The following is a 17,210-nucleotide window of genomic DNA, read 5'->3' on the forward strand; positions in this document are numbered from 1 at the left end:
TTTATCGGAAAGCGCCTAAGACTCATCCTTTCTTGTTGCCATCTTGGCTTCGCCCCCTGCCTCATGTCTTGAATACACTTCCCTTCATCTTCTTTTGGAATCCCTTTCTTTCTTCAAGATTCATCTTGTTCTGAATCCCCCCACAGCTACTAATGCTTTATATGCCCCAAATTCCTACTTCTTTATTTTGTATAGAAGAAAAAAAAGCTAAGCAGCAGGGTGGATAGAGTTGGACCAAGATTCAGGAAGATCTGATTTGAGATCTTTGTGATTCCAAATCCTGCCTCAAACACTTACTAGCTATGTGGACCCTGGGCAAATCATTTAACTTTTTTGAACCTCAGCTTCCTCATCTGTAAACTAGGAATAATAAAAGCACCTATCTTGTAGGGTTTTTATAAGGTTCAAATCAGATAATATTTTTAAAGTGTTTAGCACATTATATATTTATTTACCTAATATGATTGCTAGCACTTAATAAATATTTATTTGTTTTTATTTTTTTACAATAAATATTTATTGACAATTGGGTTAAATTGGGAGTGCCACATTTTCCAACGGACGCTAATAAGACATAGAAAATAGCCAAGAGCTTACACAATATGGTGAATTATATGGCCATAGGAAGATCAGTGGAAGGAACTAGGGTAGCCTGGAGACAAGAAGATAAGGGGGGGAATATGATGGCAGTCTTCAAAGTGTCTCAAATGGAAGAGATGGAATGTGTTCTGTATAACCCAGGAAATGCAAACTGGGAGAATTGGCAGAAGTTGAAAAGAAACCAATTTAGACTTATTCAACAACTTTTAGGTGATTTGCCCTTAAGGACCATTTCCTAAATTTTAGGGCTACCCAAAAGTAGAATGGATTGCCACAGAAAGCCTGGCACCATTATTCCTATCATCTAACCCTCTTGGTTTTACATATAACACAAGTTTACTCCTGATTCCTAATCAGTTGTTTTTATGAAGTGAGATTTATTAAACAATTGCATCTTTGCAACTAGGAAACAATACTCTGGACTTCTGCATACTCACCTCTATAATAGAAGAGGCACAGGTCAGAAAGCACAAACCAGCGTTTCTTCCACAGCTTCATACCAGTACTATCCTGCATCAAATCAGCATGTTTTCAGAATAATTTTAATTTACAACATTTAAGATGATGCCTGATACACATTTATAATAATGCTCAGAATCATAAATGTAAATATCAAAAGCAGAGAAAATTCCTTAATGGATCATACATGATTACATGTTTTAAAAAAAGCTAATCTAAAGTTAATATATAGTTTTGCCATTAAAGAGTCTCATAGTCAGAAATTTTCCAAAATCCACTAAACTCTGAACTATTATATAAGAGAATGCTTTTATATTTTTAAGCAATTTTAAATATATTCTTCTGGGCATATATGACTACTGGCTGGCATGAGGATAATAAATAAGCAGTGTGTAACTTCTGGCAAACTAAAATAATAAATATGCTAATGACATGTACTTAAATTATTCCTATAATGGGATTTAAAATGATAGTGAATAATATCCTAAAGTGACACATAAAAATCTATCAGCATTGTTTTTAAAAAATATAGTCTCTGATCACTTTTTGCTCACTTTGAAAAATAGGTTTACTATCTGGCAACACATTTCTTCCCTGAATAATTTAGTTCATAAAAATGTATCAGTCTTAAACAAAATTATGCATTGCCTTTTTAAAAAAGCCATAAACAAAGCCTACATACTGAAAATGGCAAAACAGAGAAAGAATATCCATGAGAATTTATTCTTCAAATAGAAATGCCAAATTTTAAATGCATTTAAGTATATAATCACTAAAAAATTCCTTATTATTATCATTTCAAAATAATTCTGAAATTAAAGCAGTAATTGGAGATTTGGGATAAAAGTCGGGAGGAGGTATGTTTCTGACGGGGGAAGAATCCCTCAAAAGAAAAAAAAGGTATAAACTATCTTGGGCAAAATAAAAATTTTCAAGCCACCTAATAAATAGGCCCTGAATAGTTGTTTGCTACCATATAGATATAACATTTACCTTAACTTGTTTAGAAAACTACTTGAACTATCAAATATATAATATACATGATAATTTCTTATTATCTGTGCTGTGTGGAAGATATGCAGAAAAACATATACATATGCAGATAAGATCTTCTTTATCCATCAAACTTACCTAGTGCTATCTCACATAGTGCTGAAAACCAACAAATAAGCCTTAAAAAATCTGATCAGTTAAAAGAAGAATTAGTGCTTCTCTGAGTTACAGTCTTTAATTACTTAATTACAAAAAACTCATCTAGGTCTTTTTACTGAGACACAATTATGACAAGCTTGATTATCTAGTCTTCCAGGTCAAAACAAATAAGTGGCAAATTATTAGTGTGTTGGTATAAAAAAGTGTGTGTGTGTGTGTGTGTGTGTGTGTGTTCAGAGGATGCTACTTCATTGGAAGTTCCAACTGGCATTCTCCAATGAAAGTAACATGAGGTCAACACTTTACTATTATTTCCGAACTATAAGGTTCATACTATGCAGTTCATGCCATTGAAAAGTCAGTAAAGCAAAAACAAAAATAAAACAAATGATCCTATTGGGAAAATTTTTTTTAGCAAAATTAAAAAATACTCTTAGTATCTAAAACTAATTTCTGTGTACTCTCTCTCTATATATATAGAAGGACTTAATTGGTTGTTTTTAAAAAGGAACAAAATGACAGCACTAAATGTTGGAGTTGGGCACAAATATGTAGACCTAGTCAAATAAGATGGTTAATTTGAAGTATTTAACAACTAATTTGTCAAAGGTGAAGTGACCCTAATCTTAGCACATTTTTCCTGTGGCATAAAACAAAATTTCTGAATGGAATTTCTACTTTAACTAGAGTAGACTCATTTATCCTTATATTTTCTGAAACATTACTTTTCATCTTATATCTTCTTCCCTAAAAGCTCCTTCAAAGTAGAATCTATTTTATATCATGAAAATTCTATGATAATCTCTATTGTTTCTCTAATAGACTTAACAATCATAAATCGTGGGAAAACTACCTCCGCAAACTTCAAATTTCATTTTTATACCCATAAGATTCAATGCTTCATTAATATTGAAAAAAGATAAAAGGTACCTGTTTGTAAAGCCAACCTCGTCTGACGACAGGTGCATTGGGATTCCTTTTAATTGAGTTTGATCTCTTTCCAAAATTATGAACTTTTTTTGAAGACCGTGAAGACTAAATGAAAAGTTAGAAAATGAAAGCTACAAGATGTGAGCAAAATATTAATTTATGATTATGAGAAATTTTCATTTATTTTGTACCTTTCTTAGTGCTATGCATGTGGCTGATGCTCTAAATGTTCAATGAATTTAAACAAATATATTAAAGTTGTAGAGACAATATTTTACAAAATATTATTAATCTCTTGAGAAAATGACACTAATGAGAATAATAATTCTCACTGATTGGAAAAGTAGAGTAGAAAAACAGAAAGAGCATTGGATATGTAATAGGATCTGGACCCAAATCCTGGCTCTGCTATCTACCACCAAAGTGATCTGCGCAAGTCACTTAATCTTTTATTGCTTCCAGTTCCTCAAAATGTAAAATTATACCTCTGTTCTCTTCCAACTTCAGATCTATGATCTTATGGTAATGGATTTCCATGAGACTAATATGGAAAAATTTTAATCCCTTACTTATTTTAAAAAATTACAATGAAAGGAAAAAAAATGTATATACTCTTTGACCCAGCAATACCACTACTGGGTCTACACCCTGAACAGATGATGAAAAAGGTAAAAACATCACTTGTACAAAAATATTCATAGCAGCCCTGTTTGTGATGGTAAAGAATTGGAAATCAAGTAAATGTCCTTCAATTGGGGAATGGCTTAGCAAACTGTGGAAAATGTATGTCATGGAACACTATTATTCTATTAGAAACCAGGAGAGACAGGAATTCAGGGAAGCCTGGAGGGATTTGCATGAACTGATGCTGAGTGAGATGAGCAGAAGCAGGTGAACATTGTACACCCTAACAGCAACATGGGAGTGATGATTAACTTTAGTATACTTGCTCATTTTATCAGTGTAACAATCAGGGACAATTTGGGGCTGTCTGCAATGGAGAGAATAACACCTGTATCCAGAGAAAGTCTGAACAAAGACCAAAGACTATTAACTTTAATTTAGGAAAAAAACCCTATCTTATTGTCTGATCTTGCTATCTCTTATACTTTGTTTCTTCCTTAAGTATATGATTTCTCTCTCATCACATTCAATTTGGATCAGTGTATCCCATGGAAAAATGTAAAGACTGGCAAATTGCCTTCGATGGGGGTGGGGTGGGGGGAGGGAAGTTACATTAGGGGAAAAAATTGTAAAACTCAAAATAAATAAAATCTTTATAATTCAAAAAATTTTTAAATGAAGATTTTAATAGAATGACAAGTACATTTAAAACAGGCAATTTAACAAGGACATTCAAATACTTACATTATATATTTGCATTCATGTGAAATATATGAAGTCATAAATTTGTGTCTATTTTATATTTAGTACTTTTCTATAACTAACACTTAATATGCTTATTTTCTAAACACCATTTCATATATGAACACTTGAAAATTAGTAGTTTCTCCTGTGAAATAGATTAAATTCTGTTCCTACTGAGAGTGCTCAATAAAAATTAATTATTCTTTTTTTTAAAGGTTTTTTCAAGGCAAATGGAGTTAAGTGGCTTGCCCAAGGCCACACAGCTAGGCAATTATTAAGTGTCTGAGGCTGGATTTGAACTCAGGCACTCCTGCCTCCAGGGCCAGTGCTCTATCCACTGTGCCACCTAGCTGCCTTCAAAATTGATTATTCTTTTAAAAAAAAAAGACTGGCAAATTGCTTTCTGTGGGTGGGGGTGGGTGGGGGGAGGGAAGTAAGATTAGGGGAAAAATTCTAAAACTCAAAATAAATAAAATCTTTATAATTAAAGAAAAGAATTACAATGAAGAGTTTGTTATCTACCAAAACTTTCCCCAAGGTATTGAAAATTCATGTTTTTTAACATTAAAAATTTTTGACAATTTTTTAGAATTTGCTAAGTTCCCCTGAGTTAAATCAGTGTAAACTTCAAAAGTGGGATACAGAGGATGGCAAAAAAAAATATATTGAAATTTTAGCTTAGGAATAACAAGTTAATGAAATAGGTAAAACAGGGATACTGATAAAAGAGGTCACTATTTACTAAGGTGCTTAGTCACCTCAAGGAAGAGATGAAAAAAGACTATAAACCACTTTAATCAGTAAATATTTGCTTGACTTGCTAAGTGGAGAGAGGAACAGAACTTGTGTCAAATCTTCTGGAGGAAGATGTTGGGAGATAATCAATAGTACCATCTCATAAAACAGTAAAAAACAGTGGAAGAAAAAAAATGAAATATAGAAAGCTTGGTGAGACACCTAATTAAGCTAAATAATTTTGAATGCATTTAAGAACCTAAAAGTCAACATATAAAGAAGGGAAGCAATTTTTATTACCAAGGACAATGGAATCATTACATTTGGTACTTAACATTACAGTCCTTGTTGACAAAGCAGCACAGGATTGATTATAGATATTTTAGTGGGAAAGAATCTGAGATATCATATAGTCCAATTCTCATTTACAAATGAGGAAAGTGAGTCCCCAAAAGACTAAAGACCATGCCTATCACACATGTAAGTGACAGAAACAAGATCTATTGATATTAAATCTAAGTCTTTCCAGCCCTGATTAGACTGAGTATACACCAAAGTTGCTCTATGTTAGAGGTGACAGAAGACTGTTGAAGGATACTCAGGAAATCTGGGGAAGGTAAACATAGTGAATAATTCTGAAAAAATATTCATTATTAATGTAAAAGAAAGCATACTGAGAAAATATGAAAATTACTAACCTTCATTTGTACTTTCTTGTATATATAAAACAAAAAGAAAAATTTCTTCATGCTTATATGCCATCTTTAATCAAAGTAAGAAGAAGGAAAGAGTAAACTTTTGCAAGTGGCTTTCTACACTAGACCAGAGCTCTAAACTAACACTTGACTGAAAGGTAGAAAGAGGAAGAAATCATATAGTGATTATTGTTTATTGACTATGAAAAAATACTCCCCAAATCTCTCTTTTGACTGAGTAGAGTAAAATGTCTCAGAAGGTCTCCTACTAAGTGACATCAATGATTATGTAAAAAACTTATAAAATCTTTGAAAGACCTAACAAAGAAAACTCTGCGACTTCTTATTAAAAGTATCAAGGAAGTGAATTGTTCTTCAAAACAATTTTCCAGTTATGGAACATCAGGTAAAGAATCACAATGTGAAAAGAATTTTTTTTTTTAGGCTTTTGCAAGGCAAATGGGGTTAAGTGGCTTGCCCAAGGCCGCACAGCTAGGTAATTATTAAGTGTCTGAGACCAGATTTGAACCCAGGTACTCCTGATTCCAGGGTCAGTGCTTTATCCACTGCACCACCTAGCTGCCCCATGAAAAGAATTCTTAATGGACAGTGAGATCCCTGACATATTTCTATTTGTGGATAGCACAAACATCTTAGGGGGGCTACCTAGCTGAGATGTCCTTTCTTTTGCTTTTCTTTTTTTGAGTCAAAAACATTCAATAGAGTCCATCCTAATTTTTCACATAGAAAAAAAATTAACACTTGGATAGATAGGCCATTAGGAGCTTTTGTTCATTTTTTTTTTTGCAATCATATCTGAGTCTTTGTGAACCCATTTGGGGTTTTCTTGGTAGAGATACTGGAGTAGTCAGCCATTTCCTTCTCCAGTTCATTTTATAGCTGAGGAAACTGAAGCAAACAAGGTGAAGTGACTTGACCAAGGTCACATAGGCAGTAAGAATCTAGGGTCAGATTTTAATTAAGGAAGATGTGTCTTCCTTACTCCAGCCCTAGAACTCAATAAAATGGCAGGAAAGGTATGTGTATAAACTAGGAGAGGGAGAGACAGGAAAACTCTGTGTGTGTGTGTGTGTGTGTGTGTGTGTGTGTGTGTGTGTGTCTGTCTGTCTGTCTGTCTGTCTGTCTGTCTCTCTCTCTCTCTCTCTCTCTCAAAATGATGGGCTTGGATTCTGGATTTTGACCATGAGTATTTTCCACACATGAGGAATTGAACTAAATGATAAAGATACAAAGAAAAAAGCAAAAAAAGTACTTGTCCTTAAGCAATTAACAACTTACTAAGGGATAAAAATGTATACAATTAAGTAACAGAAGACAATTTGAGGAAGGTGAGAAGGTGAGAGTACTAACAAACAACTGGGGAGTTGACAGCTGAACCTCAACTTTGAGCTTGAAGGAATGATGGCTAGCACAGGTGGGAAACAGAACAGAGTACAAAAATTAAGTATGTGAAGTGAGTCGGGAAGAGTAGGCTGGAGACAGGTTGTGAAAGACCTTCCAATGCTAAGCAGAGGAATAGGGAGCCAATTAAAATATTACAGAGGGGACTGTAAGGGTCAGACTTGTGCTTTTAAGAGAGGTGATATGACAGCTTTGTGGAAGATGGATTAAGAGAATGAGAAACTAATATTCAAGAGACCAATTAGGGTTTGGTTTTTTTTTTAAACTGCCCAAGTAAGATGAGATAATGACTTAGATTAAGACAGTGGTATATTGAGAAAGTTAAGAAGGGGACACATATGTGAGACTGTGGGGGTAGAATTCACAACATGGTGAACAGAACTGCTTATGGAGGAAGGAAAGTGGTAAAAAAAAAACCTGGATGACTAGAGATCTGCATGAAGTGTAAGAACATGAGAACACAATGAGTTCTGTTTTAAACATAATGAATTTGATAGGCAGATTTATACAGCATCAAAAAAGTGCTTCACAAATATCTCATTCTGTTCTTCCAACAACCCCTAGGAAGTTAGTGCTAGGTTGGATGAAGGGGTACAGGACAGATACTTCCTCATTTTCCTATATTGGAATTCTTTGACTTCTTCACTATGTGCCCTAGCACAAAATAACACCCCCACAAAAAAACCCAAAACAAACAAAAACTTTTCAGTTGTCCTTTGTGTACTATCTTATCCTATTGGATCGTAAGCTTTCAGAGGATAGGTACTATCTTTCTTTTTCCATTTAAACTCAATTCTTAGCAGAGAGATGGGCCCAAAGTAGGTGTTGCTATTTGTGAAATTTAAGATGAAGAAAAACTGAGGCAGAAGAAAAAGTTAACTAATTTGCCCAGGCTCTACATAGCTAGCAAGTGATTGAGGCTGGACTTTCCAGGTCCAGGATTCTGTGACTGTGCTGTCTAGACAATACCCAGGCTAGTGGTGGTAAAGCAGGGGTGGCATTCTACTTCTTAGGAGAGAGATGATGGCTTCAGATCTAGAAATCATCTGCAAGGAAAGGATAACTGAATTTGAGAGAGCCATAACATCACTGAGCACAGAGAGATGGAAAAGGGCTCAGGACTGATTCTTAGGGCACACTCTTCTGGGAAAGAAAACTGAATCAATGACAACAACTATCTTCTCTCCAAATTATTACCTTAGGGGGCAGTTAGGTGGCGCAATGGATATAGCACCGGCCCTGGAGTCAGGAAGACCTGAATTCAAATCTGCCTCAGACACTTAATAATTACCTAGCTGTGTGACCTTGGGCAAGTCACTTAACCCCAATGCCTTGCAAAAAAACCCCCCAACAAATTATTACCTTAGAGGGTCTGGAGACACTCAGAAAAATTACCCAAAATCACACACAATGCCAGCATGTGTCAAAGGGAGACTTGAACCTGGGGCATCCTAGCTATTTTCACCATGCCATTTCTCCCCTATAGACTACATATATGTAAACAAACAAGATATGTACAGAATAGATGAAAGGTACTCACAGATAAGAAGACAGGATGCTAATCAAATGTGTTTGGGGGGGGCTGCAATGCATATAATAAAATTTCCAAATAAAAAGAGTACAGAGGAAGACTGAAGTCACTGAAAAATTAGGAAGATAATATGAGGGATAGGCATTAATTGCAACAAAGTTTCAGAAATGATGATATACAGAGATATAAATGAACTCAACAAAATACTCAAACATTTATACGCAATGTACAATATTCTCAGTCATCCATCATCCATCTTTGTAAAGAAAGAGGAGCAGGGGAAGAGTGAAAGGTTAAGTTTTTTTTTAAAAACACCAATATTCTCCCAGAGGTTTTTATATGGCTACCCAGAACAGAAAATCATTTTTTTAAAGGTTTTTGCAAGGCAATGGGGTTAAGTGGCTTGCCCAAGGCCACACAGCTAGGTAATTATTAAGTGTCTGAGGCCAGATTTGAATTCAGGTACTCCTGACTCCAGGGCTGGTGCTCTATCCACTGTGCCACCTAGCTGCCCCTAAAAATTATAATTTTTAAAGAGTTAAAGTTTCAGGTTAATCAAAGGGTAATAGAGAAAATGTATGTTGTACTTGAATAGATTGGAACATATTTCTAACAAAGTATGGATATGAGAAGCAGTACAAAGGATGTTAGCAGAGAAATGGACCCTGAAAAAAGGAGATGAGTTGGTTAGGGAACCAGAGCAAATGATCTTAGATGGATAGCCTATATGCTACTGATATAATGCAATTTTAAGAGATCAACAGATATGTCCCATCTGAATTCTGGAAACCGTGTGAAGGATTTATGGCAGGATAAGTCATTCAACTTAATCATGTGTTCTCATGCTGTGGAACTCAACTAAACCACTGGAGGGAGCACCTATATCATAAGTCAGCTTCATTTATTTGAAGTCAGGTTATATTTTAACTACAAGATAAGTTTTCTACCTGCTGTTAAAAACAAATGAAAATTTAAAGAAAATACCTTTCCAAAATGTTATAAAATTCAGAATCAGCACAATTTATAGAGTTACAGTTAGAAATTTTGAAGACCTCATAACAAAGTCAAAACAAGATTGAAGAGATCTTCTTTAAAGTCATCTAGTCTTTCTCGACCTTGGTGGAACAGTGAACTTTAACCAATATATGGTCTTTATTGCTGCTCAAAAATCTAGTTAAACATATTGCACAACCCCATTTGATGATATAACATGTTGGCAAAGCTATTTATTCATTAAGATAATCTCCATTATTTTCTTAAAATACAAACTTCATTAATAAGGATTTTGAATTCTGGGAAATAGTTAAAGTCTGTTCTATAAGTAGAGACTAATTAGTATACTTTTAAAAAGTATACTTTGGAGTTATTATTAATAATACGTAAAGTCCGTGCCTTACATACCTCAAAAGCCAACCAATAATTTTATGGGTAATTAAATAAAACTGATTTTGTGTCAATTTTCCAGAGATGGAAGGAATATTTCTAATAGTTTTTATCAATTGAAAAACAATATACTGGGGGGGGGCAGAGCCAAGATGGCAACAAGAAGGGATCCAGTCTTAGGAGCAATCTGATAAAACTCATCAGCTAAGGACTCTAAACTTTCGAGAGACAGAACCCACAAAGGGACTCAGTGAGGCAGTTCTCCTACTCAAGGTAACTTGGAAAAGAGCAGAAAGGCTCTGCTCCCCGGGGTCGGAGGGGCGGCCTGCCAGAGGGGTGGCCCGCCAGAGCCAAAGAACTTCAGCCTCCCGGAGGCAACCCCAGGGCGCTGGGAGCCGCAGCTCACAGCAACGGGGGAGTCTCCTGAGCCTCACCCTGAGGAGCACCGGGCACAAAGTGGGGGAACAGCGGGGAACCTCTGCCAGAGCAAGCACTTGGAGCACAGGCCTCGGAGCACACAGGGAGCAGCTTGGTCTTTCTGCAGCCCAGAGCCGGAAACAGAAGCAGGCGGAGCTGGTAAGCAGGAGCCCCCAGGGCATGAGCCCATTGATCCTAGGGAGGGGAGTGAAGAGAGAGAGACTGCTGAGCTCTGTCCTCTGCCCCTGGAACAGGACTCTGGGGCTCTGACCACATTCAGATCCTGATCGCAGTCTAGGCCCCCCCATAGAACAGGGCCCCCCCACCTCGGCCTGTGGCAGAGGGGGGTGCTTAGGGTCATACACAGACCAGGAGGGAGGACAAAGCCTCACACACTGAGACCCTTGTGGGAGTGTCCCAAAAGCTCAGGAAGCACCTCAAAACCAGGCCCAGGCTGGGAAAATGAGCAAGCAGAGAAACAAAAAGAAGACTATTGAGAAATATTTTGCAAATGAGCCCAAGAAGGATCAAAATAATCAGTCTGAAGAAGAGGAAGCACAAGCTCCTGCATCTAAAGACTCCAAGAAAAACAGAAATTGGGCTCAGGCTATGACAGAGCTCAAAAAAGACTTTGAAAATCAAATGAGGGAGTTGGAAGAAAAACTGGGAAAAGAAATGAGAGAGATGCAGGAAAAACATGAAAATGAAGTCAGCAGCTTAGTCAAGGAAATCCTAAAAAATGCTGAAGAAAATAGCATGCTAAAAACCAGCTTAGGTCAAATGGATAAAACAGTTCAAAAAGTTATTGAGGAGAAGAATGCTTTAAAAAGCAAAATTGGCAGGATGGAAAAAGAGATAAGAAAACTCTGAGCAGAACAAATCCTTCAGACAAAGAATAGAATTCAGGGAGATTGATGAATTTACCTGATGAATTTACCAGAAATCAGGAATCAATACTTCAAAACCAAAAAAATGAAAAATTAGAAGAAAATGTGAAATATCTCATTGAAAAAACAACTGATATGGAAAACAGATTTAGGAAAGATAATTTAAAAATTATTGGAATACCTGAAAGTCATGATCAGGAAAAGAGCCTTGACATTTTCAAAGAATTATTACAGGAAAATTGCCCTGATATTCTAGAAGCAGAGGGCAAAATAGAAATGGAGAGAATCCACTGATCCCCCCGAGAAAGAGATCCCTAAAAACCAACCCCTAGGAATATTATAGCCAAGTTCCAGAACTCCCAAGTCAAAGAGAAAATATTACAAGCAGCCAGAAGGACACAGTTCAAATATCATGGAGCTGCGGTCAGGATCACACAGGACTTAGCAGCAACTACATTGGAAGCTCGTAGGGCTTGGAATACAATATACTGGAAGGCAAAAGAGCTTAGAATGCAGCCAAGAATGAACTACCCAGCAAAGCTGAATGTCCTCTTCCAGGGAAAAAGATGGACTTTCAATGAACCTGGGGAATTTCAAATGTTCCTGTTGGAACGGCCAGAGCTGAACAGAAGGTCTGATCTTCAGATACAGGACTCAGGTGAAGCATGGAGATGGGAGGAGAGGGGGGAAATATGAGGGACTTAATGATGATGAACTGCATGTATTCCTGCATAGAAAAATGACACTGATAATACTCATATGAACCTTCTCAGTTAATAGAACAGGTAGAGGGAGCTTTTATAGTTGAAGCACAGGAGAAAGCTGAATTTGAAGATTAAAATATGGTGTAAAAATGGAGTCAATAGAAAAAAAGGGAAATGTAATGGGAGAAAGAAAAAGGAGAGGGGGAATAGGCCAAGATATTTCATATAATAAGATTTTTCTTTATTACAATGAGCTATTGCAATGATATGGAAGGGGAAAGGCAAGGGGGAATGAGGGAACCTTTGCTCTCATCAGAGGTGGCTAGGAGAGGAAACAGCATATATACTCAATGGGGTATAGACATCTGGAGTAAGAACGAGGGGGGAGCAGGGGGAAGGGGTGGGGATGTGAATAAAGGAGGAGAGGATGGACCATGGGGGGAGAGTGGCCAGATATAATACATTTTCTTTCTTACTTCATGCAAGGGGCTGGGATTGGAAGGCCTGCCCAGGACCATAGGGCCAGGTGGATTCTGGGCCTAAGGGGTGGTATGGGGGCTCAGGGCTTCTTGGCCCAAGGACTAGGGATCTGTCTGCTGAGCCAGTCAATGACCCTACAGCAGAGTCAGAGTGAAACGAGAAAGAAAATAGCTGGTAGTGGAGAAATAAGAAAGGAGGGAGTTGCGATCAGCAATGGCAACATTGGAAAAATATGGAAGTAACTTCTGTGATGGACTCATGATAAAGAATGAGATCCACCCATGACAGAGTTGTTGGTGTTGGAACAAAGACTCAAGCACATTTTTTGTTATGATTATTTGGGGGAGGCTGCAGGGCAAGTGGGGCTGGATGGCCTGCCTGGGGCCATATAGCAGGGTGATCTTTGGGTGTCTGGGGCCAGATTTGGACCCAGGTGCTCCTGGCTCAAGGGCCAATGCTCTGTCTGCCACCCAGCCACCCCTACTGTCACTACTATTTTATTTTATTTTGGGTCTTTTTTTCCCTTCATTTTGGTTTTTGCAGGGCAGTGGGGATCGGGTGGCTTGCATGTCATGGCTGGGTGATGGTTGGGTTTATGATGCTGGATATGGGCTTGGGCGCTCATGGCTCCAGGGCTGGTGCTTTGTCCATTGCGCCACCTGGCCATACCTACAATTATTACTATTATTTTTTTTAATTTTAATTTTTTCTCTCCCCTTTACTTTTTTTGCCCAAGCAAGTCTATCTATATTCATGGGGGAGGAGGGGTATTTTGTTTACTTGTAAACAAGAATATTTTATTAATGTAAAAAAACATTTGTACAAAATGAGAATTAAAAAATAATTTTTTTTTAAAAAAAGAAAAACAATATACTTTTTTAAAAGGTTTTTTCAAGGCAAATGAGCTTAAGTGGCTTGCCCAAGGCCACATAGCTAGGTAATTATTAAGTGTCTGAGACCGGATTTGAACCCAGGTACTCCTGACTCCAAGGCCAGTGCTCTATTCACTACACCACCTAGCCGCCTCTAACAATATACATTTTAATTTAAAGTTCAAAATCCTAGTTATTAATAGTTTTCTTCAATGGTGATGTATTAACCTCTGAATTTACAAAATATCCAAATTTCAGACTCACTACTTTCCCCGCCATGAATTCTTCCTCCTCCTGCTCCCTAACATCAGTACAGTAATGAAGGGCACAGATATGACAAGGACTCATGTTTTATTTCCTCACCAAAGACAATCTAAACTTAAATCTGAAAAGGGGATTTAGTTATTTACTAGAAACTTCCCATTTCAAGTTTTCTTTCTCTTCCTTTTCCTTCTTCAAGTTCTGCTTTAGCTTCTTGATCATCTATTCTATTTTTCATTTGAAAACTATTGCTGTTGTCTTTCCATTTTCTCTTGATAACATTTCAGAATCAATTTTTCAACAGCAAGTTTATTAACATCCATGATGTTAAAGTCAGCTCTTGGTTTAACTAAATCATTGCCCTTTGCTTCTAGCTTTGCTTTAATTTCAACACAGCTGCTCAATGCATGTGGTTTTTTTATCCTGTGTAATTATGATTAGGGTTACTATGATATAGTTGGAAGCAACATACCAGCCAATGCACAGCTAACACCAAAGAAATAGTTCCCTTTTAACGTAATGTAAATTTGTCTGAAATCATAGTGCTATAACTAACTTTTATAAGAAATAGTTAATAGACATAATAATAGATACTTTTGATCAATGAGTTTCAGATCATCTAAAGTTAATCTTGGACAGGAATTTTGAAGACACAATGAACTGACTCCAGAACTAAACTGGAAAAGGAAAGAGTTGGTGGAGTTATACTTGGGAAAATATATTGTGCTTTCAGTGATCTCAGATCTCTTCCTAAAACAAGAGGCACATGCTTTTAAAATCAATGCTCTTCTCTTGTAGCTATATGGATTCCGTTAAGTTCTTTCAAAGGGCAAGAGACACAATGTGGGTGTGGGTCATCAACAACTTATTATCAACAAAGAACTGGTTAGGAAAAGCCTAATAAAGAATGTCATTGAAGAGATCCATGATCAGAAAAAGAAGTTGGCAGGTCAATTAGAGAGACTGAGACCTAAGCTGGTACTACAGGCCAAACAATGTCAAGAAAATGACAAGACAACTTGCAGCACACTACGTGGTTTCCTTATGAAGAAAGTATGGGTAGATATGGACCAGTCATATAAGATAAGAAAGTTCAACAGGTTCATCAGATGCAGAGGAGGGAGCACATCCATAAATGGGATTAATACTGTTTTCTACACATAAGTATTTGAAAGGGTGAAAGAAACCTTAGAAGTCATTTAGTCATTTGACAGTAGTAGAAACAGAATTTAAATGATGTTCCAGGGTGAGAGGCAAGTCAGAGGCAGAACTGAGATCAAAGACCGCATCTCTTGACTTTTACTTCAGTATTCTTTCCATTAGAGTATGCTGAAAATGATGTATTAAATAAATTTCTGCTACTGATAATTGTTTTTAAAAGAATTACAGCAGTTTTACGCATTTATTTAAACTGTAATGATGTCAGAATAAATACCACTACTTAAACAAGTACAATGGCACTCATCTCTCATTCAGCAATAAGAATTCTGTGATACAGATTGAGTTTGTCCACAAAAAAGCTATGGAAATATTGTTAGTCTCTAATTTATCTATTCTAAAACTAATCTCCTTTCTTTACAGTAAACACAAATTAGTTCCCAGCTTCTAACAGAAACGAATAGGAAGGCTTTAGACAGATTCATTTATATACAAATTCACAAAAAAATTCATACTTATCAGAACATTATAAAAGTAAACTCAAATCATGGTATCAAATTATAATTGTGTATTATATTTCAATTTCTTGTCTTCAAATATTCTTAGGCACAATTTAATTTTGAATTCTAATTATTCTTAATAAAATATTTCTAGTTACATTGTGAACCACCAATATGAGCTTTGCTAACCAATAATTAACAGAAAGTATAACTTACTCTGCCCACAGGGCTCACTGGATGCACTGCATAATCTGAAGTCAAATTATAATTAGCAGCTTCATTTATCATGCTTATTGGTCGTTCCTTCTTTTCTTCAGAGTTCATAGTTGTAGCGGTCCTGAAAATACAATATGCCAAAGTACTAGAACTTGCTATGTATGGAGTTAATTCATTAATGAAAGTTTCCTGGTTGGGGCAACATGACCTGCTTTTTCAAATTTTTGAGGTACTGATTATTGTGAGCATAGGATTTAATCATCCCCACCTAGCCTAATGGACTTGTTATTTTTCTTAAGTGACCAAATTAGACTAACATTCTATCAACACTTGATTGGTGTATTGTGTACCTGCACCCAAGATCATTTGAATACTGAGGTTTAGCAGTACCACTTTTCTCAGTAAATAGCCAAATGAGACATCTGAGACTCAAAAACAATTGCTAGATGCAATTTAAACTAATGAAAGTTGAAATATAACTCTCCTGAAAAATAGCGATATGTCAATTTACAAGATGGCAATCTCCTCTGAGGTTTCTTACTAAGCAGCCAGTCTCCTTTCCTTTCTCTCTTCCCTTTTTTCCTATTTCAAGTTCTCCTTTTTTATAATTTGCTTCTTATTTCTAATGCCCACAGTCTTTCCACAGTCTTGTATGTAACATTTTTCACTTTTGAAGCTGCAACAAAAGATTTTTGATTGAAGGCATGTTTTATTGGATGGCTCTAAACTGCATGACTACCCTCCCTATACTCTTTCCTTAATGCAGAGGAGCATTCTTCAATCTCAATTTAATGTTTGTAAAGCAGAGGATCTAGGTTAATGATATAGAATAGACCATAAGGAATACAGAGGGCACATACTGGGAAATAAAAATCCTATGAACAATAATAATTATATTTTAAGTTGAAATCAGTCTGAAAGGCTATACACAAAATTCATAATATGATACTAGATGTCCATCAATTGGGGAATGGCTGAACAAATTGTGGTATATGTATGCTATGGAACACTATTGTTCTATTAGAAACCAGGAGGGATGGGAATTTAGAGAAGCCTGCAAGGATTTGCATGAACTGATGATGAGTGAGATGAGCAGAACCAAAAGAATGTTGTACATCCTAAACAGCAACATGGGGTTGATGATCAATCTTGATGGTCTTGCTCATTTCATCAGTATAACTATCAGGGATAATTCTGGGGGTATCTTCAATGGAGAATGCCATCTGTATCCAAAGAGGGAATTGTGGAGTTTGACCAAAGACCAAAGACCTTTAATTAAAAAAAAGGTATCATTATGTAATTATGCTATCTCTTTTATTTTATTTTTTCCTTAAGAACATGATTTCTCTCCCAACACATTCAATTTTGAACAATGTATAGCATGGAAACAATGCAGAGACTATCAGACTGCCTTCTGTGGGGGTGGGGGAGGGAATCAAG

The 17,210-nt window shown here is 36.4% G+C and overlaps 1 protein-coding gene across 17 annotated transcripts in view; it reads right to left on the reverse strand.

The window, feature by feature from the left end:
- The window catches only part of PLEKHA5 (pleckstrin homology domain containing A5), a 273,478-nt gene that overhangs the window by 171,465 nt on the left and 84,803 nt on the right, over nt 1-17,210 (reverse strand). For 16 of the 17 annotated variants that reach the window (XR_012470161.1, XM_074194330.1, XM_074194326.1 and 13 more), the window contains 3 exons: nt 15,771-15,891; nt 3,142-3,246; nt 1,038-1,110 (listed from right to left, as the gene is read on the reverse strand). The exons of the other annotated variant lie outside the window; for it this stretch is intronic. Coding sequence is in view for 15 of the 16 variants with exons in the window: in XM_074194330.1 (XP_074050431.1) it covers nt 1,038-1,110; nt 3,142-3,246; nt 15,771-15,891 (299 nt within the window). In the remaining variant the exon portion in view is untranslated. The remainder of the gene's footprint in view (nt 1-1,037; nt 1,111-3,141; nt 3,247-15,770; nt 15,892-17,210) is intronic. 17 annotated transcript variants of the gene reach the window in all.

Source organism: Macrotis lagotis, chromosome 7 (genome assembly GCF_037893015.1).
Source record: "Macrotis lagotis isolate mMagLag1 chromosome 7, bilby.v1.9.chrom.fasta, whole genome shotgun sequence".
Lineage (NCBI taxonomy): Eukaryota > Metazoa > Chordata > Mammalia > Peramelemorphia > Peramelidae > Macrotis > Macrotis lagotis.